The 27981-nt window shown below is 35.7% G+C and overlaps 2 protein-coding genes across 2 annotated transcripts; both read right to left on the bottom strand.

The window, feature by feature from the left end:
• Positions 1-1004: 1004 nt before the first annotated feature.
• Positions 1005-7432, bottom strand: LOC123547790 (perlucin-like). The gene is made up of 5 exons (XM_045335047.2): positions 7315-7432; positions 6791-6879; positions 6515-6608; positions 5429-5657; positions 1005-1156 (listed from the first exon to the last, which is right to left on the bottom strand). The coding sequence occupies exons 1-5, from the start codon at positions 7373-7375 to the stop codon at positions 1132-1134; spliced, it is 498 nt and encodes a 165-aa protein (XP_045190982.2). The 5' UTR covers positions 7376-7432; the 3' UTR covers positions 1005-1131.
• A 14118-nt stretch (positions 7433-21550) lies between these two features.
• On the bottom strand, positions 21551-27683 carry LOC123547791 (perlucin-like). Its single transcript, XM_053550432.1, has 5 exons — positions 27503-27683; positions 26308-26396; positions 25914-26007; positions 22742-22970; positions 21551-21696 (listed from the first exon to the last, which is right to left on the bottom strand). Exons 1-5 carry the CDS (start codon positions 27681-27683, stop codon positions 21672-21674), a joined length of 618 nt encoding a protein of 205 aa, XP_053406407.1. The 3' UTR covers positions 21551-21671.
• Between the last annotated feature and the right edge of the window lie 298 nt (positions 27684-27981).

Raw genomic sequence — 27981 nt, forward strand, 5'->3', positions numbered from 1 at the left:
GACTTCTTTTTGTTTCCACCTTAAACGTTTTTATTAGTCTCCGTTTTAGTTTAAGAGGTACATGCGCGAAGCGAGCCATATTTTGGTACAATTTTGTTATACAGGTCAGTATTACCGAAACACTGTAGGTGAGATTTTCTGTAATACAGAACAGAGCAGAACAGAACAGAAATTTTGTTTTAGACTTGAGCATTATGACTAAAAATAGGTCTGCTTTCAGTCATCCATTGGTGACCTCGATCTTTTGAGGTTCTATGTTATTATTCAAGATTCACGCGAACGTACGGTTTAATATGATGGTGGACACGTGATGACACACTCGGCAATTTCAGTGTGATTACGTACTCTTGTTAAGTGGACGCTTATTAGGCACAAGGGAAAAGCGTATTCTTTCCAAAAAACCTGAACGCTCTGTGCATCTGCCGGAAGGACACATTTTTATTCGATCGTATACATGTATATCTCATTCGGTATATCACATGTTACCTTAGAGGGATTGATTCAGATATTCGCCCCTTTGCGACGATTATTCAGTAGGATCGATTCCCTATATTTGGTCAAAAACCAGTCGATTAGTAATGAAAAACAAATAAATGCCAATTCAGTTTAGCAGCAGTGAAAGCTTATGGCCGCATGATGGAATAGCGCAATACGTGCAATTTCTGCAACTTAATGAAAGCATGCGCATATGTTAAGCAACGTAATTAAACATCTTAGCTTTGGAAAACACGCATATTTGTAATGAAAGGAGAACTAAACATTGAATATAAAGAATTAAACTTAATTTAATCGTTTTCCTGCGGAAATGATTGAATTTTAATACGCGTATGTGTGAGGATGCGTAACAGTTTTTCCATATAAGCTTGCTGAAAACTGCTTAAACACCTGTTTCTCGCTATATATAAATCTGCACTTTTCATACTTTAGAATGTTTTAAAGTACGGCTACACAGTGTGTCTTCGGCCGTTTGGTGAAATCAAGAGTACCCGTACCCTAACGACATTTCAACCCCTCCAGTGTAATTATCAGTAACACCTACGTCAAACATAAACACAAATTAATAGTATACTGCAGTATATTAATGATGAAAAGCATTTTAATCATGATAAAAAACATTCATCATCTCCAAGCTCATCCGACAATTTCGCTGTCCTCCCTGAAAAAAAAAATAAAAGGGAAAGTTAAAATTATTTCTACGACAACATATATATGACTGAGCCGGTGAAGTTGAAGTGATGTGCATATTGTCTAATGCAGTATTATAATAAATGGATGTATAGCGGAGAGAGCGGGATGGGGGAGCAGTAAAGTTGAAAATTCCGCTGATGCCAATGCGAGAAAAACGCTGAAAACAAAACAAAACGCTAATTTTGAAATTGTTTTGTATCTATCAGGGAATAACCGCACATACACAACACTTCATCAACTGTCATCTTCAGTCTGTCAATTTGCTCGTTTATACGATTGAAACAATGTAAATGATTGGTTCAGACATAGTAACTGTCCAGTATTTACCCTAATTATTTAGGAGTATGTTAGGCCAGACGTAAGCAAAGATTGCTCATTCACGGGAATTATTACAGCTATTTCAACAACATGTATATATAGAGGATATTACATGAGTGTCTTTTCATATTGAATTTATTAAACGAGTTGAATAAAATAATAAAATGCGAGGCTCTGCCGAGCATTTTATCAATTTTATGCAACGAGTTTAATAAATTCAATGTGGAAAGTCACAAATGTAATATTCTTTTTATCACATGTTAGATTTTCCTGTCGAAAACTCGTACATTCTACTTTCTTTTACTATATAAACAAGTCAATTTGACCACTAGTGTATAATCATTTTTATTTAATGGCTTTATTACACTCCCGCGACGTCAAACACGTGATAAATAGAGGATATTTGTTTGTTTCAGTGTAAGATCGAAATATATTTCACCGAGTGAACACTATAATGCAATATTTTCACGAGTGGCACAGCCACGATACGAGTGAAAATGTAAATTATGGTGTTCACGAGTGAAATATATTTCGATCTTACACTGAAACAAACAAATTTTCTATTTATTTTATTAATTTTTAATGTTTTTAGCCAAATTATATTCAGTTTGTCCGCGCAACGCCACGTGCATCGCATCATAACGTCATAATGTCGTGACGTCAGGATATCTTTGTAGAAAAAACTATAAATTATTCTATTACGTTTCCTGATTTCTTTTACATTTCACCATGATAAAATGTAAATATTTATGATCCTTTTATTGTTTCTATACATCTTTACCCTTACTGAAAAAAATATTTTGCAAGGAAATTCTTATCATTTATAATTCATATCATTGCGAATTCAAATGTAGTTCCGTACCAGTGAAAAATAAAAATGATATTTTCACTGTTTGAAACAGTGAAAATATCAATTTTATTTCACTGATAAATTTCAGTATTTCACAGAAGAGCATAAAATAAAAATATATAAACAATGGAATTGACGTATCAAAATATATGTACATTCATATGCCGGTGTATGAGTATATTATAAGATTCTTTCACTGGTTGTAGGTGCAGATGGGAATTTCCGGCCTCGAGGGTAACTGTTTAGGCGGTAACGAGGTTCCTACCGAGTTACCGCCTAAACAGTTACCCGAGAGCCGGATATTCCCATCTGCAACTATAACCAGTGACAGAATCTTTTTCTTGCATACCGATATCAGGATATAATAATAAAAATAAAGTCAGTCGAACGGCTTTCTTTTTAGAACTATTTCTTATAGCAGCGTATTTAAACAAAGCGCGGGAAACCAACGTCCGTAAACAGGAAAGACGTCATGACGTTTCAAAGACAAATAACAATGTTTAGTTCCGGTTTTGTTTTATCAGTTGCAGCGTAAGGTTATGAATTTTTGATAAAATAACGTTACTATCAGGAACAAAGAGGAACTGTCAAGGTATTGGACTTTTATTCCGTTTTTCGAAATAAAATATAAATAACTACATAAATCTTCTACATATATATAGTTCGTAATACGTCATTTAAAGCACGAGAGTCATCTTACACCCCGGGGTGTAATATGGATTTTTCCAGCACCGATATAAATACCGGAAATCCCCGTCTCTTATATTTTGCATTAAATCAAAATATTCTAGTCTTGTTTGAGTTTTGAAGCATCTTTTTGTTTTGGGCCTACTTTGCAAATGCGTGGCCCTGTGGCTGTGGTTGTGGTGTTCTTTGCTTCCGAGAAATCTACCCTTACCTATTGTTTTTTTTTTCGCAACTTACTCCATATTCCATTTTTTACAACTTATTTGATATCGTATTCGTGAGATTTTTTTTTTGCTGTCTCCCCATTCCCACAAAAACGGCATGTTATGGAATAAAAAAATCTCGACCCATGGGTTACATGTTATAGATCATTTTCTTCACGAATGCTTGTTATTATATTGTTTTTGTTTTGTTAGCGCCCTTGTTTTTCAACAATGTCAAATATACCCGACTGGGAGACTTTTTGCAATATTTAGAGTCCGATTCCATCTCAGTCCCGACAGGCCTATCGGGCTTACCCACAGTTGCAAGTGCATTGAGCGGAATAAGAAAGTTTATATGGTGTATTAGGTAGCAGGGTACACTTAGATTCGAAAATTTTGGGCAAGGGCAGTCTTACATGTAGCAAGTCGCAATTCTGCACTTCCCTTATGATCAGAATCAGGGTGGCCATTTTATAAATTGCGTGCATGTTTTGTGCTTTTAATTAATGGCAAGATCAGGATTCTCATACAAGAATAAAGAAAGTTATCAAAACGAAAGTTTTACACCATCCATTAAAAATAGCATGCCAAAATCATCAATTTTGCACCTTTTGAACAGCCTGCAGTGATCCCGCTGCAAGAACAATGCCCAATTTTATTGAATTTCTCAATTTAATAGTCCTTACTGAACTTCAGGATATAAACGGAATGGGGGCCCATCCAGCTCTTTTTTTTTCACAAAATAGCGGAAATGTTCCGGAGTACCAACCAACAAGCACAGAACCCTTCCGTGATTTGAATTTTTCCGCGAAAAGGTGTCTCTTTGATTCATACAAAGCTAGCAGCAGTTTTACAACTTACATCAGAATTTTACATGTACCGGCTGTATAAATTTTCTAAAGAATTAACAATCATCATCTCTCACCTTAATTTACAGAGATCCAAAATCACGAAGTTCTAATTATTACAAATATTGACGGGGGCCAAAATTCGAAGTGTACCCTGCTACCTTAATTGTACTGAATGTGCTTTATTACTGTCACTAAGGGAGGAGTTCTGGCCTTATGAAAATATCAGAAACATTCGAAATATGTTATGTTTTCATATTTTTTGTGGAAAAGTATACTGACATAGTGCATTGTGTTTCAGAAGACTGTCTTAAATACAGTCCATTGAAAAAGAAATACATTTATTAATATCAAAATTAGCGTGATGTATTACTATTACATGAAATGTCAATATAGTATCTTTAATAATTATTCCAATTATACAGAGACAATAGTACAGCGTCATCATACGTAACTATTATTTTGATACTCAAAAGGCGTTAATGTCGATACCGCTATCTGCTGACACTAAAATATTGCAGTACCCGGGTCAAAGTTACGGCAAGTTATTGTGTCCTGACCTTTCAGATAAGAACTTCTTTCTCACACGCTACTCCCTTTACATTTTGACAGACATTTCTACAAAACCAAAAACAGATATTATACCATGCATGTCCAAGGTAAGGCCTGCACAGGTTCAAATATGACTTTTGACCCCCTTAGAATGACCTAGACAATTTCTGAGGCCGTTTATTATCTCCGTAAATGGTATAATAGTGGTCGAACAGACATCCACCTATTACCTTGTAAAATATATATAATGAATTTCATCAAAATACATGTTCATATACATGTACATACACAAAAATGTTCGTCTACTTAAAATATGGAAAAAAATATTGGAAAATTCTAAGAGAATAGGATTTTAACTTGACCTTTAAGATAGAAACGTAGACTTTGCGTGCGACACTACGTCTCATTCTGGCAAACAAGATCTGCCAAATATGAAAATGATCAATGTTTTTCAAAGTTATTGTCCGGAAAAAATCGAATGGATAGACGGACAGACGGACGGACTAAACCTCTGACGCATGAACGCAGACTGGACTCGTCAAAAATTATATTTTTAACGGTAAAAATGTGCACTCATCAATTGTGAGTGTTTCAAAATGAAATGTCTGGACTACTAACAAAACTGAGCTTTGTCGCAAATGTACTAGTATACATTTATACGTGGTATGTCTAGATGTTCACGTGGGGTTTTGTAACCCTTTTCCATGCAAGTAACAGTTTTCCGTGTAAAGGCTAGCAAGTGCTGATATGATTGTTACATATACTCTGGCCTATCAACTTACTTTGCCTTCTCACAAATGTATCTTTGGAACACGTGACATGTCTTATCATTCCAAAGGGGTTTTAGCGGCCCTGTCCCGTCCCCATCATGGAATTCCATACAATTCTCATCATCATAACTGTTACTCGGGTTTCCGGGTGACCATGCGCTGTATTTTACGTCAGTTTTTGACGTGAACCATTTCCACTCCCCTTCTACCTGCATGTCATTGGCACCAATCCAAAAATCAGCTATAAATTAAAAAAATAAAGAAATCATGTTGACTTTATATAAAAGCCTGGTGGTGACTACGCATTTCATGTGTAACGTAGTTCACAATTTAATTCGTACCTCTATACATCAAAATGCCAAATTCTAATATGCTTGTTTCTGTTAAAACACGCTTACGCTGAAATGACGTCACGTTAACGTGCAATGACATCAATGTTTGTATCCACTGTTTTAGATTAAGGGCATATTAGAATCGAAATAATGCATAGCAAAATCGTGTTTTATCTCAATTGACCACAATGACCTGCAACAGGGAAACTGTTTTCGTCTATAGCACAACCTATCATATAACCAGAGACATAGATATCAAGTGTTATCTATGTCTCTGATATAACTTTAAAAGGAGCAACACTGGACCTCTCCTAGGTTTCTTTTTTAAAAGAAGCCTACTTGTTGCTTTAGTGTTGGCCCAGAGTGCTAGTAGTTGAAAGCCAGGCCCAGTAGTTAGTCACCGTCTTCCACATTGACAGAAGCTCAAACCCTTTTTTTCTGTCAGTGTTGAAGTTCGAATATTTGATAATTGTCACTTAAGAATAAAATGAAGAGGCAAGATGTCTCCCCTTGTTTTAATCTAATTGTAACACCAAAAAAGTTAGACAACTCCATAAAATGCTGGATATCGCTAGTTGTAGTCAAATGTTTCAGGTCACATATCGAGAACAATATAGTTGGACGCTAATAGTCAAATTAGCTACCCATTTGAATTTTGTTCAGACGAGTAACTCCTCTATTTACTGATTTTAAACACCACGTCCATGACTGGACATTTATAATATATTTAAAATCATTTCACATTAAGGGTGTGGTAACTACTTACATCTGAGAAGATTGACCTCGTTGGTCAGGAAATTATTTTCATCTGGTCCTTCTATTTCAGCAAGGTAAGCACTGTAAAGCTTTTCACATGCATCCTGAAATACATGTTTAGATTGTGGGAAAGGAAAAATCTTTATGGTTTGATATCTTAAATCTAAACAAACGAAGAAGGAAAAAGTAGGAAAAACTAATGAAAATAGAAATATACGAATTTATGTTTTTGCTTTGGAACGTAGGTTTAATCGTATATCAGAAATAACAGAAAATAAATGTTTACTAGAGCATCAAGCCAAGTTTCAGTGTCATGACTAAAATGATAACACGAGTTTCCGTGGTTCACAAATCCATCCGGGCACTGAGCAGCAACTGAAATAAGTAATAAGTGGTCATTTAAGTAGTATTCATTTACTTAGGATTACGTGTCTTTTCTGAAGTTTTGGGATCATGGAGTTTATTTAATGTATATACATACTAAGTATACTGTTAACAGGGGAATGAGTGGTGTTGCTAATTTCTTCCCCACTGGTGAACAAATTCAGCCAAACCGAGTCTGCTATTATTATCTTCTCTTCTCATAGATTTTATTACATAAAGATGATGCAAATATTCCTTATATTTGAAAAATCAAGCATTTCAGTGTAAACTGAAACATAATGATCAGAAAATGATTCAGATAATAAAAATTAAACAAATGTTTACAATATTGCGGCCATTATATCTTAGCTAGAAAGAACCGATCAATTGTTTGCTAACTTCGTTTTATAAATAAATGTGAATGATTGTTTTGTAATATGAACTTACCTAAGTTATTTGTAAAGGTAAATAATAGAATGGAAATGAAACTCGGTAGTGACCTATCCATTGTGAAAGTGGCAAGAGTATAGAAATAGGTCTTGTTATCTCTCAGGCTATGTACTACATTCTCACGTTTCTATACTGATTAAATGTCTCAGAGTAGTTTTAACACTACAACATATAGTGCACTACTAGCATCATATTTACTATAAAATGGCATTTTCTCTGGTAAATCCGACAACGAATATCCTTCTTGTGATCACAGAGTTCGATTGCTAAAGTAATGGGGTTATTTACGGAAGCCCTGGAGGGACATTTATTACTTATTACCTATAATTTACAACTTATAACTTAATACCTATAATTTATAACTTATAAGTTATTACTTAAAATTTATAAGTTATAATTTATTAGTTACGGTATACAGCTGGCGGGAAATATTCGAATTATGCCCCTGGGGTGAAAAGATCGAAGCCTGCCCTGGGGGTCACTTGTTATATGGGTTATATAGAAATAAATACTTGAAAAATTATCAGATTATATTTCTTAGACAGTTTAATTATAATTACCTGATGACAACAAGCGATTAGGGGTTACTTGGCCGTGACCTTGACCTACTGCCCTAGCTTTTTCCTTGCTTTTGTTTAAATACAGCGTTGAAATTTGGATGACATATACAGATTTGCACATCGATCTTAAAACTGACTTTCAGTGAGCATAAATGTGACTTATTCTTAATATTTTAGTATCAGTGTACCATTTTAAACATGTGGCTCATATTACTCAGGAGAGCGATTCAGGGTCATCATGACCCTCTTGTTTGAAATTTGGGGTTCGTCTGGCATTCTCTTATGATTTATGCTTAACATTTGTTTTAAAATATGAGGTTTAAGCTTTTATGCATAAAGGTTTTGTGCTTTTGTTTTAAAAGTTCTTTACAGTTTTGACAGTTGCTTTATTGTACCCCCTGAACAACCAAGTTGAAAGAGATATACTGGTTTCAGGTTGTCTGTCTGTCTGCCCGTAGACACAATCTTGTGTGCACCAACTCTCCTCATCCCTAAAGAAACTTCAAACAAGTAATCAGTAACAACAGTAGTTGTGCATGGTGCATTCAGAGTTACGTGACTTTATTTTTTTTGTTACTGTAGTATAATATATAAGAGTCTGCATATGCAAGCTTGTGCAAGTCTAATCTCCTGAACGCTTGCACACAATTTAACGAAACTTATGCACATAATTTAACGAAACTTAATAAAAGTGAAAAGTAGTAATTTTGTCGTGCATGGTGCATGTTAGGTTCTTTTAGACAAAAAAAAAATGCACAGTCACTGGACTTTTATTTTTGTTAATTTAATACATACATACAGTCTGCATATGCAATCTTGTGGGCGCCTAATCTCCCGAACCATTGCACACAATTTGATGAAACTTCAAATAAATGATCAGTACCAACCCAAGTTGTGCATGGTACATGTTACGTTCTTTTAGATGAATATTCTGCAGAGTTGTAGGACTTTGGGGTTTTGTTTGTTACTTTACTATATTTGGTTTATGGACTGGCGGAGAGGAAAGTCTGAGAAATTTTGCGAGGCATGCAAATAGTATACACAAAGATATTCAAGTTGAACTGAGATATAGCCCAGCTAAAATAGAATTTCTAGATACATGGGTAATACTTGAGAATGGAAAAGTTTACACCAGCCTGTATAAGAAGCCCACTGATAAACAATTATATTTGCACAAAAGCTCCAATCACCCACCAAATACAAAATCAGGTTGGCGTATGGCTTAGGTCTTAGGCTTAAGAGAATCTGTGAAAAAGAGCAAGATTACCAGAAACACAGAACTGAACTTAAACAACAACTTCGCAGAGAGAGATATAGTGGAAAAGAAGTAGAACGGCAACTGACAAAAGTAGATACTTTAGACAGAGAAGACCTATTACAAAAGCAGACTAAAAAAGGAAAAGACAAACGTGTACCACTAGTATTAACATATACCAAGCAGCTCCCTAATATCCACTCAATTGTTAGGAAACATATGAACATTTTATATAGATCTGAGAAGATGATGGAAGTGTTCCAATCTCCACCCATTATTGCCTACAGAAGAGACAAAAATATATGTGACATCCTAGTGCACGGGAAAACAAACAAGGCTTTAAAGCAGTCAGTTAACCTATGTAAATGTAGAATATGTTTGTCTCTCCACATGGGAGAAGTCTGGTCCACTGACAAAAACAGCAGCTACAATACAGCCTCAGTTCCAAAATGTACTGACAGAAACTTAATATATGCTCTGGTCTGCTCACGGTGTGACATGACAGTTTATGTAGGAGAGACAGAAAGATCCCTGAAAGAACGCACAGAAGAACATCTTAGAGATGTCCGTCAACAAGCAGATAAACCAATTATGAGGCATTTCGAGGGTCATACAGCAGAAGATGTAAAGGTTGCAGTACTTCAAAAGGTGTTTAACGAAGGACGCATTTACAGACAGATGGTAGAAGAGGAATGGATAAAGAGGCTAGGCACGAAGACACCCCAGGGATGTAACGTAAAACTTAATATTTAAAATGCATTCAGTAAAGTCGTTAATAGTCATCAGTAGTGACCCTTGGATTCTTTAACTTAACTTGTGTAATTCTAAAAACTATGGAGGGTCCTTTCACTTAAATGACAATGCATGCATTTCTAGTGTTTCAAACTGACTGCGTATAGACATCCTGTATATTTTAACTTTTTGGGGTTTAAAATGAATTGGACAGTTATCTTGCTGTTTTTATTTATTATATATATATATATATATTTTTATTATTATTATTATTTATTTATTTATTATTATTATTATTTTGTATATCTTGCTGCACTTAGTATTGTGTTTTGCTCTCTGGTTATGTATGATGTTGGCACCTTGCCCTTTTTGCGGGAAACGACGTCACGTCTTACACAGGATATGACGTGACGTTGTCTTAGTGACAGGACGTCAACATTATTCATTTCCTGTGATATAAATGTTACATGGATATTACTTAGTCAGAAAAATATTTCCATATTCTTGAAAAAGGACAAGTGTCCGAAAATTCGAAATAAAGAGTAAAATTTCAACACAGATTTGTACTATACTTCCCTTCGGAAGATTTACAGACATATTGTAAATTGAGTCTGCATATGCAATTTTGTGTATGTCTAATCTCCAGAACCCTTGAAAACAATTTAATGAAACTTTACACAAGTGATCAGTACCAATGCTGGTTGTGCGTTGTGCATGTAAGGTTCTTTCAGAAAAAAATTCTGCAGAGTTATGGGACTTCCTTTTTTGTTTCTATACTATATACATACAGTCTACGTAATTATGCAATCCTGTGCGCATCAAATTGCAATGTACTGTGTCAGTGGGAAGGGGACGGGGGTACATTCATCACCTTCCGTCATAGCTTTAGTTTTGTTTTGGCATTGTTTAGGTGTGGAAAACTCAGAATTTGAGAAGAGATGTGCAACTGCCGATTTTCAGATCTTTTCAACCTATATGAACAAAAATATACATTTTAAATAGTGGCGGATTTAGCATTTTGGGCTATTTTTTGAAATTTTGGGATTCGTTGGGCATTATCTTATATTTACAATAAATTTGGAATATGGTATTGTTGAAGTTTTTATGCATAAAGGGTTGGTGGTTTTGTTATAAAAGTTCAATAAAAGTTTTAACAGTCAGTTGCTTTATTTTGTTTTGGCTCAGCCAGAGCTTGAAGTGGGAGTTCCTTGAACATGGAACACCATATTCTTACCATGTTTCAAATTTTTAGCTCACCTGCCATTTTGTGACAAAGTGAGCTTTTGTGATCAACTTTTGTCTGCTGCCCGTTGTCTGTTCATCCCTCAACTTTTCCTCCTGAACTCAAGAGCTCAAATGTTTGGTTCAATATCACAATGTTCACCTTGATGATCTCTAGGTCAAGTTCATATCTGGGTCATGTGGGTTTAAAAACTAGGTCACAAAGTAATATCATAGAAAAACCTTGCGAATACGTGTACTTAAGAGGCCATAGTTTTGGCCAAAGCTTCATGAAATTCTGTCAGAATGTTCATCTTGGTTATATCAATGTAAAGTTTTAATTTGGGTCATGTGGGGTCAAAAACTAGGTTACTAAATTTAATCGTAGTAAAAAATCTTGTAAATATAATAGAAGTCACAGTTTTTGTCCAACCTCCGTGGAATTTGGTCAAAATGTTAACCTTGATGATATTTGTGTCAAGATTGAATCAAGGTCATATTGAGTCTAAAACCAGGTTACTGGATCAAATGAAAGAAAAAGGTAGTGAACACAGTAGAGGCCACAGATTTGGTCTCCGTGAAACTTGATCACAATGTTTGCTTTTATGATATCTATGTCAGTTTTAAAAAATTGGTCATGTGGGGTCAGAAATTAAGTCACTATGTTAAATCATAGATAAATCTTGTGAACTTATAAAGAGGCCACAGTTTTTGTCCAATCTTCCTGAAGTTTTATCAAAATGTTTAACTTGGTGACATCTAGGTCATATTTGAATCTTTATCATATGGGGCCCAAAACTTGGTAATTAGGTCAAGTCATAGAAAAACCTTGTGAACACAGCTGAGGTCACAGTTTTAGTCACATCATGATGGAACTTGGCCAGAATGTTTACCTTGATATCTAGACAAAGTTTCAGTCTTGGTCACGTGGGGTCAATAAGTAGATCACAAGGTCAAATCAGGAGAACCATGACCACAGTTTTCGTCAAATATTCATGAAACTTTGTCAGGTTTTTCAGCTTTATAATATCTAGGTCAGCTTTAAACCTGGGTCACATGGGTTCAAAAACGTAAAATAATAGAAAAAGTTTTTAATAGTCTAGAAACCATATTTTGATTCATTCTCTTGTAACTTGACCAGAAGTTTCATCTTGACCCTATATAGGTGAGAATTGAAAGTGGGTCATGTTTGGAAAAACAAGAAATGCTTACAAACAGCATAGAGGCCTTAATTTTGGTTCAATCTTAATGCATCTTGATCATCTCTTGATCATTTATAGAGGCCAAAATAAGCAGTATTTTGCCTTGTCCTCCACTGAAATGTCCAAAGGCATTTCTGAGTTTTTATAGCAAACTTGCACACAACTAGTATCATTAGTATATCTAGTTATCCAGGTTTACGTAGATAACCAGTTATTAGATTGAGGTATGTCGGCGGGCGGGCATCAAACTGTGGTTTCCCCGCAATAACTTTAGTTTAGAACATGCTATGGACACCAAACTTGGCCTGTAGATAGATGATAAGGAGACGAAGGTTGAAATTGCATTTGGGGTCATAAGGATCAAGGTCAAGGTCACTCTTTCTAAAAATAGAAAAATTGGGTTCAACACAATAACGTTAGTTTGCATTGCTGTATTGAAATTAAACTTGGCCTATAGGTAGCCTGTAGAAAAATAAAGGTTGGGATTGTATATGGGGCTTTAGTCAAGGTCAGGATAACTTATCTTTACACTTAGAAAATTCCATGGTGGCGCAGTGGTCTATATCTATTTTTTGTTTTTGTTGTGATCAAGGTCAAGGTCAAAGTTACTAAAATAGATTTTTTTTTCTCTTAAAGTAGATTTTTTTCTCTGTATGATTATTAAAAAGGTGATTTCCGCTTTATAGAATTAGTTTGAACTAACATACTGTCACCAAATTTTGTGTACAGCCAGTATATCTGAAGAATTAGCTTTGGGTGATATTTGGGGTCACTGTTGCTAAAAATAGAATATTGGTTCCCACTCAATATCTTTAGTTTGAGTACACTTGTTGTCAGTATGCTTGGTGTGTAGATAGCTTTTATTCAACACGAAAGGTTGGGAATGTATTTGAGATCACTCGGATCAGGGTCAAGGTCAGTGTAGCTAAAAATAGAAAAATGGGGTCATATTTGAATAAAAAATAGATTTTTGTGCTATGGAATGGAAAGGTGTCGGTTCAAGTCGGTTCAAATCTCACTGCGATCCAGTTTTAACTCCCCCCCCCCCCCCCCCCCCCCCCTGTCTTCGAAGAAAGAGGGGTATATTGTTTTGCAGATGTCGGTCTGTAGGTCGGTATGTAGACCAATCCGTTTCTGGATGATAACTCCAAGAACGCTTGGACCTAAGATCATGAAAGTTAATAAGGATGTTGGTCATCACCAGCAGATGACCCCTATTGATTTTGAGATCAGTAGGTCAAAGGTCAAGGTCGTAGTGACCAGGAACAGTAAAACAATTTCCGGACGATATTTTAAGAACGCTTGGACCTAGGATCAGGAGAATTGGTAGGGAGATTGGTCATGAGCAGCAGATGATCCCTATTGACTTTGAGGTCATTAAGTCAAAGGTAAAGGTCACATTGGCTAGAAACAGTTGAACGGTTTCCGGACAAGAACTCATGAACGCTTGGGCAATGAATCATGACCAACAGATGACCCCTTTTGATGTTGAGGTCAGTAGGCCATAGGTCAAGGGTACAGTGACCCGAAACAGTTAAACCGTTTCCAGACGATTACTTGATAACACAGGCTTAGGATCACGAAACTTGATAGGGAGATTTGTCATGACCAGTAGATGACCCTTTAGATTTTGAGGTCATAATGCCAAAGAGCAAGGTCACATTGGTCCTGAACCGTTTAAACCCTTTTCGGACAATAACTAGAGAACACTAGGGCCTAGGATCCTGAAACTTAATAGGCAGGTTGATCTTGACCAGCAGATGATCCTGTTGATTTTGAAGTCAATAGGTCAAAGGTCAAGGTCACATTGAACCAGAACAATATAACTTTTGTTTACAGTGAGCAAATGATTTTTATTTCTTGTGCAATAACTGAATGCAATAAGCGGGGCATTTCGTGTTCTACGAGCTCATGTTTTTCTTTTTCTTTGTTTTTTATTTTGGTGACAAATAGATCCTTTTAATGCCATTTGGTAACTAAAAGTAGAAAAATATGGTCATGTTTGTAATAAAAAATATATATATAATAGAATATGACCATTTTTTAAAAAAAGGGATCTGAAATAACTTGGCAATGCGCCATGCGCGCCCTACTTCCAAGGTCAAGGTCCCATTTAGAGGTCAAAGGTCAAAAGTCAGATTTCATTATTACAAAGAAAAACATAGCACCAGGTAGATGAAAAATTATAGAAAATTTGTGGGGATTTGAATGAGGGGGTTGAGAATATAGAGGAAGGGACAAATAACTCTGTAGTTGAAATTTTGTAGTTTGTTCAGTGGCAGTTTTGTTTTCTGCTTTCGGTGTTAGCAACTCCACACTTACAGTTACTAGTATTTATTTTTATTCTTCAAGAAGGATGCCTGCCGATTTTTTAGAAAGTGCTCAGTATCAACAGTTTCCAAAGAAAGAAAACATTTCCAGAATTATATTACTCAGGAAGTTTCTCTAAATTGGTGCAAAGAAATTGATATACAATTTTTAAAAATGGCATGCATATAAAGACTGAAAATGACCACCGTGACTTTGAGGTCCTATTCTGCAGTTAAAGTAATACAAGAAACTTAACGTGTCTGCATGTAAGACTAAGAATGTTTAAGATCTAACCATTTTATGACATTTTTCAGATAATATTACACATACACAATATCATATTTATAGTGGTAACTACGTCCCAAAACACTATGGTTATCGTGAATAGGTTTCATTTGATGAACATAGTCTATTAGTTTTACCCCATCATATTTCTTGTTCGAACAGACTGATCAGTTCTTCATATAACTTGAAACCATCATCTGCGTTGCACGGAGCCTTAAGCTCTGGTTTAAGGATATATGCCAGTTCACGAAACTCTGCACAACCTTTTTGTTTTGGCGAAGCATACATTTCTTGACAAAGAATTAAATTAACGACATCAACGTTTTTACCCATTTCATATCCACCAAACAATTCGGGAACGTTAAACAAGATTTCAGGTTTACCTAATGGAAGCTCGTTTACACTTTACTGAGGCCGAATATTGTGCAAATTCCAGTGCTGTGCTATCCGGTCAAGTTCTGCTTGCAGCACATCCATAAGACAAAATCTGACGCATTTTATGTGAATCGGATTGAGTGCGTTAAATCTGCCAGAATCTCTGAAATCTTTTAGTTTATTTATCCACCAGTGTATACCTTGGCGTCTAAGGTAGCTCCACCAGGCTTCAATTCGTTGATTGGAAGTACTTCTCCCGAACATAAAGCTCTTGATTCCCGCCATGGTGTCATTGTGACTCAGTCGAAGTAAAGGCTGTATGTAACTGAGGTACGTGTTTTCAGTGCCGCAGTCAGCTCTGATAATCCGTGGAGCAGGCGTCAAACTCTTTACTATTTCCAGATAATAATTTGCAATGCATTTCGGGTCGTTGTTACTTGCTCCAACCTCTAACCACATTATTCTGCGACTATACCCATCTATTGCTGCATGAATGCATAAACCAATTTGTTTAAGTTTGTCGTATTCGTCGACGTGCCAGATATAATTTGGACTTTGTGCACATTATCTTCTTCTGTTTAGCCTGTGAGCCCTTCTCAAGCTTACTCCCTCAGGATCTGTTTCTTTCATCAACCTCATAACATCACTTCTCTTCACTTTCAATTTATAATCGTACATTAATCGACGCCACATACTTCTATAACCAACACAATTTCCACTGAGTTGGAGTTCCTTTTCTATCAAGTCTTTTACTTCTTCTAGCCGCTTATTCACATCCCCACGGCGACGCAAATTATTCGCTTTCAATATTCGTTTTAATTGTCGAATACTTATTTTAATATTGTGTTGACATAACAGTAGAAGAAAAATTTCAAAGTATCTAAAACCAGCGTAAAAGTATTCTTTCACCAGTGTAAGTGTAGACTGCGTATTTCGACTTGCTGGCGGCAAATATGGAGGCACGACAGCTCCTACATTACCTATGGTCCTCATCATAACTGTCGAAAAATGTACAATCACAGCACTCCTAACCATTTTTCCAATTACTTGTACATGTATCTGCAATTTAAAATAATAGTTTTAGACACTTACACATAAACGACAGATAGTCTATGCATTTATCCCTTTCGTTCAGCAGTGCGGCCATGTATTCATATGCATTTTCTATTAGGTTTTCGTTCAGTTGTTATGACTACATCTAGGTAGCTTAACTCTATTATTATTTATAACTTATTATCTATTATCTATTACCTTTTATTTATTATTTATAATTTATTATTTATAATTTATTATTTATAACTTATTAGTTATAACTTATTAGTTATAACTTATTATTTATAACTTATTAGTTATAACTTATTCCTTATCATTTGTTACATGGAACCTATTACATGTACATATAACTTACAATGCATGTCTCGTCTTCTGTCTTGTCTTGTGTCTCATTTTTTGTCTTTTCATGCCTAATGTCTTTTTTGTGTCTAATCTTGTCTTGTCTGGTGCCTTGTTTTGCATCTTGTGTTTGGTTCTTATGTTTGGCTTCTGTCTTGTACTGTGTCTTTTATTTTGTCATTGTGTCTTTTCCAGCTTTGTGTCTTGTCTTGCGTCTTGGCTTGAGTAATGTATTTAATCATTATTTACACTGTATGTTTTCAACTAATATATGATCAAAAGTAAACAAATTGAGGGAACTTCAATCGGGCCGTTCTTTATGGAATGCCTTTGAAATGTCGAACCGAACTTTGTCTGTCTGGTCCATTTTATTGTTGGTCTTTCCTTGGTCTTGAAACGGATTGACCAAAGCCTAGTCGGGAACTACTTTATTGAAAGCTTTACTGTAATTACCATCAGTTTTGGGACAGGAAAAATAACTAATTATTTTTCTTGTCCCAATATATTTTAGGGTCATAGTAATAATGCAGAAATCAGCAAAATCACGCAATTTAAAACCTTCTGTTTCTATTTTGCTTTATAATATAAAAAGTTTTCCAGATAGATCAATTACGATTCATTCGAAAATGAAACAATATTTGTAATTAAAACATTATTCGATGGTCACAAAAACTTAAAGCAAATACTGTGTTTACCAAAATTTAGGGAATTCTGAATGCAAAGGTGTCAAAAAGTTATGGTAATTACGGTAAGTTCTCTACATATTTCAATTAATATTTTTTCTATGTTTTTGTTCAGTTGGTATGACTACACCCTATACAACCAGCCACTGTGGTTTCATTTCAAGAATAATCTGGACCAGTTTCAGAACATGTCCCTGAATGCCTCCTCTAATGCACCCAGTCACAAAGCTCGTTATATTTTTTGAAAACAAATCAAGTGCCAAACGTTTTGCATGTCCCTCGTAATGCAATAAATTTATTTTCATCTAACCTAGCTGGAAACAACCTTAATAGACCACCTGCACTAGGCCTTTCTGATTTTCACGGGTGTCGAAAACTTGAAATATTGCCTGAATATTATTCTGAGTTGCTTTTTTTCACAGTAAAGCATCTGGCAATAGACACATTGTATGCGATATGAGTACCACTTTGCCGGCACATACATGTAGGAGTATATGGGGTCTATTATCAACACGATTGTATACTTCGTATTGCTCTTGGTATTGTTTTTACAGTCTTAAGCCTGAATATCAATTTTCGCAGGAATTACGTGGTATAGTCTCATGGGAAAAGTGGGCAAAATTACAATGACGTTAGGGAAAAGATCGCCCCTATCTTCATTAGTCACCACAGGCAATCCCTTACCTTTCTACCTGATATAGTGTTGCCGAGATCTGATAGCACAATGATATTTACTAAAGGAATGAATGTCATATTTTTTTGGTTTTACACACTTGTAAAATCCAAAACAGAAGTACACATATACGATAAGGCTGTTATCGTAGATATGTTTACGAGGTTTCGGGTTTTACAAGTGTGTAAAACAAACAAAAAATATGGTATTTATTGCTTTTGTTTCTTTTTATAGTCATTGTTTTCAAGTCAATCATTTTTAAGTATAAATAAAAAGTGAAAAAAGTAGTCTAACATCCGGAGCAGCACAAAAGTTATCTGAATAAATTTGTTTTTCACAGTTGTAAAAAAATTCTGTTCGCCAAACAAATTGAAGGAAACGGTCCAAATGATAAAAACACATATAATATAAATATTATTGGGTCTTCATATTATGGCAGTATCATAAACCCTTGACAGTTACGTTGGAAAATATGAGCGAAACAACCACAACACAGACAATTCAGGAGCAGTTCAAGAACAAATTTTAGTAGAAGTATAGTATCATCCCGCATGTCAATAACCCGGATAAACCGAACGCAATCTAGTCTTACCGTATTTAAGTTACGAAGTTGCTTTGTCTGCCATTTTAAAACTGGCTTTTAGTCTTATTTAAACATTGCGACATACAGAAAAAAATCATATGCGTTTCGAATATACAATACACTTCTTTAAGTCATTTTACTCGTAGTTTCATGAGAGGCTCGTAAAGTAGAAAGATTGCATAGGGGTCACCGCGAGACCATTGGGTTGGGTCAAACTTGGTCTCAGATCACTTTGGGTGTGGGTTACATATAGCACCAAATACTACTTTTCTATAAACACTAATAAAAATATTCAGTATTTTCGGTTGCACATGTGCATTTATACCTTTTTCGTTCCTGTGAATGTTAAACCTCAGAAAACACCGCCTTTCGATGAATAGAAACGATGTACACGCCGATAGTCTAAGCCCTCAGTGTACTCAAACATAATGATCTCCCGCCATAACGAGCAATAACCATAACTTATAAATTATAAGTTATGAATATTAATTAATAAGTTATAAGTTGTAAATTATAGGTAATAAGTAATAAATGTCCCTCCAGGGCTTCCGTAGTTATTGCATTTTAATTTTGATGAAGCTAAACTTTGTGACAGGTCCTAGGGACGATTTATAAAATAACTGTTCAGTTTAAAATAGAAAAAGTGGAAACTCCACAGGTCGCTCAACACGACAAAAACGAAAATTTGGCAGGCTAGGTTTGATTGAGCCTGTTCATGGACGGTAGTGGAAATGCATGCTATCGTCCACGCCCTCTAGCCCGGGTTGAGCAGAACTCAACATTTACACATGCTAAAAGTACAAACAAACAATTTAGAGACATCCACAGATGTGTTCATTCGGCGGTTCACATGGAACCATCAATGATACACTATCGTGTAAGCCATGCAAAAGTGATAATGTTCTATATCGATAACAAAGACTTTTAAATATAGGCCGTATTTTGTGCCAGATCAGAAAAGGGCCTATTTAATTTTCTTTCATTTTTTTGATCACTGCTTTTATGTTGGCTTCAGTTCATTGGTCAATTGTTTTATTATATAACTGAATAGTAGAATTGGGCAGTTTTGGGGTAATGCTCATGATTGATCATTGTATTTTCAACGTATGCACGGAGGTTTTCAATGTCTGCATTCAAGTATTGTGTAATGAGCTTACATAAATCATGCAGTTATTGTCACTTTCATTAAATAGTCGTTGTTGGGCGTTTTAGGTTTACACTCTTCTATAATATTTTGCTTAAACACTTTTAACTATAGCTGCCGTTAGTTTCTTATATCTTGAATAACCTTCAATCAAAAGCGCAGTCAAGGGGGTTCTTCCTGAGGTCTTCATCAACTCAATGTCCTATATACCGGAAGTTTAAACTAAGAACATGCAAGAACACAGAAAGCTTTCTGAAGTTGGATCTTCGTTGTGCAATACCCCATCTTTTTTATCTTAAGTGACTATAACAAGAGTTGTTATATTAGAAATTAAAGACAATGATAAGCTTGGATAAATCTCAAATATTTATTTTTCCCGTCTGTAACTGTGCTTTAATTCGTCAAACTATCCTGTCTAAAACCAAAAAGAAGTAAAATGTGCGGCTCGTCACAGGATATGCTAACGATGTTTTCCCACAATATATGTGATTATCAAATACTTAAGTACTGAACATTCAAAAAGAAATTCAAAGTTCTGTGAGAATACCTCTACCAAGTTTGCATTTAATCATTAGGAATAGAGAAAAGTGGAAACTTCTCAGGTCGCTCAACACGACAAAAACGAAAATGTTGTAGGCTCGGTTTGATTGAGCCTGTTCATGGAAGGTAGTGGAAATGCATGCTACCGTCCACGCCCTCTAGCCCCGGGTTGAGCAGAACTCAACATTTACACATGCTAAAAGTACAAAAAGCAATTTAGAGACATCCGCAGATGTATTCAAACGACGGTGAACATTGAACCTTCAATGATACACGTGTTCAGGCGTGTAATTCCATGAAGAGCGGCGTTTGGTCCCCAGATAAAATAACGGGTTTGCCCCAAACGACAAAACAATGGGCAGAACTAAACAAACTGGAATTTAGGAAGGGGATCTGAGGCTATGGGGCCTGCGTACCACAGGAACTGTCAAAAGACAAAATTAAAAAGTCAAATATCAAAATATTTAATTGGTTGGCTGGTTCTTCTTCTTCTTCCATAAACTGACCAACTTTATCTAACCGTAGACTGCTGTCAGGGTGCACATAAGAGACAGAGAAAATGTTTTAAAAAGCGATTGTATGTACGGTGAAAGATAAAATCGAATAAGAGCCTTAAAGATTTCAACGGACCGGTATTATTTCCGCAGGCAGGTTGTTCCAGTCCCGAATGATGCGTGGAAAGAATGGCTGCTGGTGATAGAGTGCTTTGCTTAAAGGGATGTGGTAGATAGTGGATATTATACGAATCTCTTTGCATACTTGATTTGAGTTGAATGAAATATTAAAATGCGAGGCTCTGTTGAGCATTTTATCAATGTGAAAACACGTAAACTATTCGTTTTATGACAGGTTAGCTTTTCCTATTGAAACACCAATGCTGTTTAAAATCCGAGTTACTATAAATGTATTTAACAAATCAATATAGACATGCATGTTCTTGGATTCAATTGTTTTTAGATCAATTCATTGATTCGTACCGAATAGAATGGTCCTTTGTAAAAGCTGTTGAAAAAAAATGTAATATTTGTAGAAACGGAATTTTAACGTTGGTTATTGGTGTTGTGAATTAAGCGCAGTTCTCTAGAGGTAATTGTTGTTGTGCAAACTTGACAATGTCGTCTTTTAGAAATGTCAATTATCTGAACATGTAATTTTGACTGAGTGAGTACATTTGAAGTGGTAGAGGAAACAACATGAAATGTGAATTGGTCTATACTGGACAACATCAAAGCCTTTACGCTCAACACGGGATTTTGTTGGTGTGTAGGTCGAGGAGACAAATTATATTACAGCCACAGCACTTTTTATGGTATTTTTATTCATGCATATTAAGTCTATAGGTAATACAAATTTCAAAGTTGAACATAACCTTCTCAGTAAAGATGAATCAAATATTAAACTATCCAACAATTTCGCTTTCGGTACTGTAATAAAAAAATAAAACAACGACAAGATTATTTTTCAAATGACTGAGTAACCTTCTTTCAGCATAGACTCATCAGGGCCGGATCCAGAAATTTTTGACTGGGGGTGGGTGGAGGGGAGGGCACCAGTCTTGAACGAAGACGTCACCGCCGAGGCGCATAGCAGGGAATTGGACGTGGGGGTGCCTTTTGCCCATGTTAGCTAGGGGATCAGGGGATGGGGGGTCTTCCCCTGGATTTTTTTAATACATGTATGAAATGGTATCCTAAGGTGCATTTATTGGTACTACCCTAATATTAGGAGGGGGGTGAGGGGGCTCTCCCCCTGGAAATTTTGAAATACAGGCATAAATGGCGGCCTCTGGTGCATTTTAGGTCTAAATGTTGAGGTATTGGAGAAGTACGTTACTCCCCTCTTGATTGGGGTTTCAGGGGGCGCTCCAGCTGGAAAATTTTGAAATACAGGTATGAAATGGTGGACTCTGGTGCATTCCTGGGTCTAAATTTAGAGAAAAAATATTCCTTTGCCAAAGTAGTAGGGCGCATCTTTGATGAGTAAAGGTCACTTCTCAGCCAACTGGGGGGCACGGGCCCCCTCGGCCCGACCCTGGATCCGGGCCTGCTCATAGTATTATATAATAATAACGTATTTCAAGATCATGTTATTACATAGAAATGCGCGGTAAAATTTAGCAATATACTATTTTGACAAAAACATGTTACGATTCACTTGACTATAACGGGACGCATGCATTTAGAGCCTAATCACCGCGTTTATCAAGTTCGCTCGAGACTAAGTTCCTGCATATCTGAACTAGAAACCGTCAATTTTAGGCGATAAACTACGTGAAGGCTTTGATTATTTGATAAACAATACATTAACCGTATTTTATTCACAACATTGCAGAGTAACATTTTCTTTGAGTTCAACTCTCTGAGAGCATAATAGTTTTAGATTTTGTACTATATAAACTACTGCCGATGCTCTAAAACTCTAAAATTATAAGTAGATGAGCTACGATGAAAATCTTGTAAATAAACTTACGTTGACTTTTCACAAATGTATCTTTGATATGCATGACACTGCTTGTCATTCCATAAAGGTTTTTGTGGCCCTTTTCCATCCCCATCGAGTATTTCCATACAATTCTCATCGCCACCATTATTGCTCGGATTTCCAGGGTGCCATGTGCTGTATTTAACGGCAGTTTTTGACGAGAACCACTTCCATTCCCCCTCTACTTGTAGGTCATTCCCACCAACCCAAAAACTAACTAATTATAATAAAGAATTAAAACATTTATTTATATCTTTAAATAATCGAATATATTTGAAAAGACAAAATGTGAAGTAGTCTATATGTGAAAACAAAACGCCCAGTCCATACCAGGGCAAGGACTGAAAAATTTAATATTAGGGTCGATTTCACAGAAGCAAAGAACATAGAAAACACAGCCAGAGAGACATGCATCGCAAAGTAGGCCCGTAACAAAATGAAACTGTAATGAAAAAGTATAGAAGACGTGTTGCTTGAAATTTCCATTTTAGTTATATGTAAAATACAAAAGTGGGTAAGGGGTAAAGAAAGGATTGGGGGTGTTGGGGGCAGTTGAAAAAAGCAAGGATGAATTTTCAACAGGGAAAGCCACGCTCCAAAAAATCCAGTCTCCATACATCGCAAACCACAGCAGCGCAAACACGGACGTGCAAACACACACACACACACACGCACGAACGAACGCATGCAAAGCAAACATACAGACAAGCAGGAAAAACAACAGAGTGGGACACAACACAGGGACGGCCCGTCGCCAAAAAATTGGCGAGCAGTCACTCATAGTCACAGTGTACAGACTCTCTGTTCGCTCAAACGGAAGTCGCCAAAACTAGGCGTTCAAAAATCAAAACTAAAAAAATTTTGCTGTCGCGGATGGCTTGGATGCCTATTACACTGTCCCACTATTCGATATATTACTGGCCAACTAACTGCAATTTTTAAAATCCGAACTGTATGCTTAGTCGAAAAAATGTACGCCTATCCAAAACTTCCTTTTCATTCTTATATTTCAATGTTCTGACTTTGTTTTATGATAACCAACAGTTAAAACAAATAGTTATAATTTCTTTCATTTTCAGAACAGTCATGGACCAGTTTAGATGTTAATACTGCAGTTTAGATTCCACTTATCCTGAAGTTATAGATCGCACCTCAACAAAACACAAAAGTAAAACAGAAAAAGTCTATTTAAATAAAAAAAAAAAAATTCCCTGTCCACAAAAAAAAAACAAAAAAAAAAACAACAAATTATTCCAGCAGAAATTTCTTCTCAAAACAAAGTGATAACCTCCATTCAAGAATCAGGGGCTTGGAAAGTTTTTGAAGATGTAGACATTTTACATCATCCATAAAGAAAGTGTTCAGACTATCTTCAACTCCAGGGAAAGCAGACAACACACAGGCGTCTTCAGTAATCGACAACACCGATGAGGAAGAAGCAGATCTGAGTTCATATTTTGAACACACGCACATGTTTGAGGCAGGCATCTGTTGGTACACAGACAAATGACTGTTTGGTTGTTGATTACAACAGCGACCAATATGATGAGGAAATAAAAAGTCTGACACAGCGAATAGTAAAAAGCATTCCTGACGCCATTTTTTATCTTCAATCCGCCAGGCATAATTCTGTCAAAACAAAGCAAAACTAAAACAAATCAGGTTTATTGAAATTGTTTCCACACATGCAGATGTTGATGAAAAAGATGTACGAGTTTCTGAAAACGAAGCTTGCCCAAAACCTTTAACCTGAAAATAACCTAAGTATAACACCTTGATGACCTTGACCTTGGGTATAATTGGTACAGACCCTGCATAAACTTTGTTTGTATGCTGCACAATGTTAATGTGAAGCTAAAGTATGAAATAAGCAATAATAAAAAAGATATGAGAAAAAAACAAAGGTAACCGAAAAACTTTAACCTGAAAATAACCTAAGTATATCAACTTGGGTGATCTTTACCTTTGGTATAATGGACACAACCCTTGCATAAACTTTGTTTGTATGCTGCACAATGTTTATGTGAAGTTACAGTAGGATATAAGCAATAATAAAAAAGATGTGACATAAAAACAAAAGTTTGCCGAAAAACATTAACCAGGAAAGCCAACGCCGAAGCCGGGGCGAGTAGAATAGCATCCCTATTCTTTGAATAGTGGAGCTAAAAAATACAAAAAATGAAAAACAAAGTGTCCCGTCAAACTGAGCGGAATAAATATATTTTTTTCTCGTATGTTAGCGGAAACGCGCATATAGATTCTATTTCTTGTCACGAAGTTGTTTTTCAACTATTCAAGATTGTAAATGCATATTTGTACGTATAAACTCATGTGCATGACTAAATAATGAAACATTCAGAAGCGATTAGAACATGAATTTCCTTCGCAATTCCAAAATAATGGACATTTTTTAGCCTGAATGCTTCGTCTTTTGCTTTGATTGTGTTTTTGTGAAAATACGTTTTTAATTTCAAGGGTTAATGTCTGTTCAACGACTGTGTGTTGCAGAGATAGTTATCATACACTGAAAAATATATACAACAAGAATATTTATTTCAAATAGCTAGAGAAAAACATAAAAATACTTACTACCGACAGCTTCAAAAAATTTGAAAAACGAAAGTGAACACGTAGTTTTTGGCGACATCCGTTTGGGCGTACAGAGAGACTTACACTGTGATATTTAAAGGAGACGAGACGTAAATGAAAGGGAACAATGGGAGATAAGAAAAGAAACGGTAACAACAAACAAGACAATTTACGTAAAATAAAATACGAAACGGAAAAAATACAAGTTGAAAATATGAGCACCGCCTTGGAACGGTCAGTAACCTGTATAAGGAAACTGTGAACATTAGTGACTAAATACCAGATTATAAACACACTTACTGACACTCCTCAATATTCTTGATGTATATTAATCGTTTGAGATCATCATTGACAGTATCAGCATTTTTAAAGGACATGACTGACATATGATTAAATGTTGATACATGTACCTCTTAATTTTACTTACTTCGCATATTTTTGCTGTAGATGAGTTATAAGTTCTATTGAAAATATTTTTGACAGTTATAAACTATTAATCTATGAATTAATATGAAACATAAACGATATTTTAATAACCTACATGGCATACTAGTTAAATACAAGAACTTACACCCGAGAACATTTACTTCATTAATAAGAAAATTGTTTTCTGTTGCATCTTCTATCTCAGCTAGATGGGCGCCATAAAGCTGTTGACATGAAAGCTGAAAATACAGGAGTGGCGTATTGTTGTAAGGTAGTAGACTCGTAATCACAAATAAAAATGTATTCTCGTTAGGTAATTCGACAATGGACGTGAGTAAAGCTCAATGCGTGCATGGCTTTTCCGTGAAACCGGAGACTGCCGGAATCGCATATGGAAAATATGTAATTTGCTGATTGCCAATGCGGATCCAATACTTTAACTTTTTACGCTTTTAAAGTAATATTTGTTTTTATTATAAGAATAGCAACTGTAAAAGAATGTCCTTGCTAACAGAGCCTATCAAAGTGTAAAATCTTACCTCAGCATCTAACCATGTTTCTGTATCATGACTAAAGTGATAGCACGAATCACCATGTTTGATAAACCCGTCTGTACACTGACCTTCAACTTAAACAGATAAAATGCAATGTATTTCGCAAAGATCGTATTTGTGCGTTTTTGTAGTGGATTCGAATAAGGAGTTGTCGTGACCTTGAACCACTGACAAGTCCCTCATATCTATTGGATTTGGTTGAGTTTTGCAAAGTTCAATCTGTTATGGGCACACCTGCGGAAGAACAAACTAAAGTATCTGCGTAGATCAGTGAATCTTTACCAGTCCACTGTCGGTGTCAACACACCAACCTTAGACAATAATTATTTTATTTGGGCACAGATGTTTAACTGGTATATTTTGAAATAAAAAAATAATTTTTAAAATTTGAATTGTTTCTTCATTTCAAAATTACAGTTGAAGATCTTCATGTGATAAATTTTTAAAAATCAATCAACCGTGAAGTCAGTACGCCCACAATAGCCCTTTGAAAGTCTATATCTTCTGCGTGTCAGTTGCATTGTAACATCCCAATTGGGCGCTCGCGCTAAATTTGATTCAGTCGTGTGGTGCAACCAACAATATTTTTTAAACTTTATGCTGTTTTTCGAGTTAGCCACTTATCAGTATTTCCAATGACAACAAAATTTCACAACGAAAATTGTTAATTACAGGCGCACGCGAATTTCGTGCAAAACGGCTATTTTGTGACTATTGACTTCACGGTTGATTGATTTATTTTTAAATTTTACACGCGAAATTCTTCAAGTGTAATGTGACATGAAAAACACAAGTGAATTAAAACTAAAGTTTCTAAATAAAAAGTACCCCTGTTATAAAACCGGATAGTTTCTTTTGCTGTTCAGTATATTTATTTTGAATACACATCCTGGCAAATTAACCTTGAGAAAAACTCACTATATACTGAAAAGTACGCCACGTGAAGACAACAATAGTAACAGATATTACATATTTCGTAAACTCGATGAGACGTTGGTCTTATATAGCTAAACTTGAAACACTTCGTAAACTCGATGAGACGTTTGTCTTATATAGCTAAACTTGAAACACTTACTGTAAAACTGATAGAGAAGTATATATACATGGTGAACTAAAGACCATGCAACAGTTATACTAAGTTAAGAGGTATAAGATATTATTAAAACCTATAAACACTTACCTAATTCAAAACTAGCTAACACCAATAAAAGGACTTTGTTGCTCAGCTCCGTAACTTCTGTGATTAGATCTGCTCTGTGCTTTCTTGTCGCATTTATAGAATTGTAGACATGTATATTATGATGTAACTTGTGTTCTTCCTTATTAACATTATCTTGGTCGTACTTTGAGTGCTTGACCATAAATATCACTTATCTATTTAGTACTTGAAGCTCTCTGCTTTTAGTCATTTTCACGATGGTTTTACATAATTGTATGTCAGCTATCAGTATGTCAGTATGTGAGCCGCGCCATGAGAAAATCAACATAGTGGCTTTGCGACCAGTATGGATCCAGACCAGCCTGCGCATCCGCGCAGTCTGGTCAGGATCCATGCTGTTCGCTAACAGTTTCTCTAATGGCAATAGTCTTTGAAAGCGAACAGCATGGATGCTGGTCTGGATCCATGCTGGTCGCAAAGCCACTATGTTGGTTTTCTCA

This window comes from Mercenaria mercenaria, chromosome 9, assembly GCF_021730395.1.
Source record: "Mercenaria mercenaria strain notata chromosome 9, MADL_Memer_1, whole genome shotgun sequence".
Taxonomy (NCBI): domain Eukaryota; kingdom Metazoa; phylum Mollusca; class Bivalvia; order Venerida; family Veneridae; genus Mercenaria; species Mercenaria mercenaria.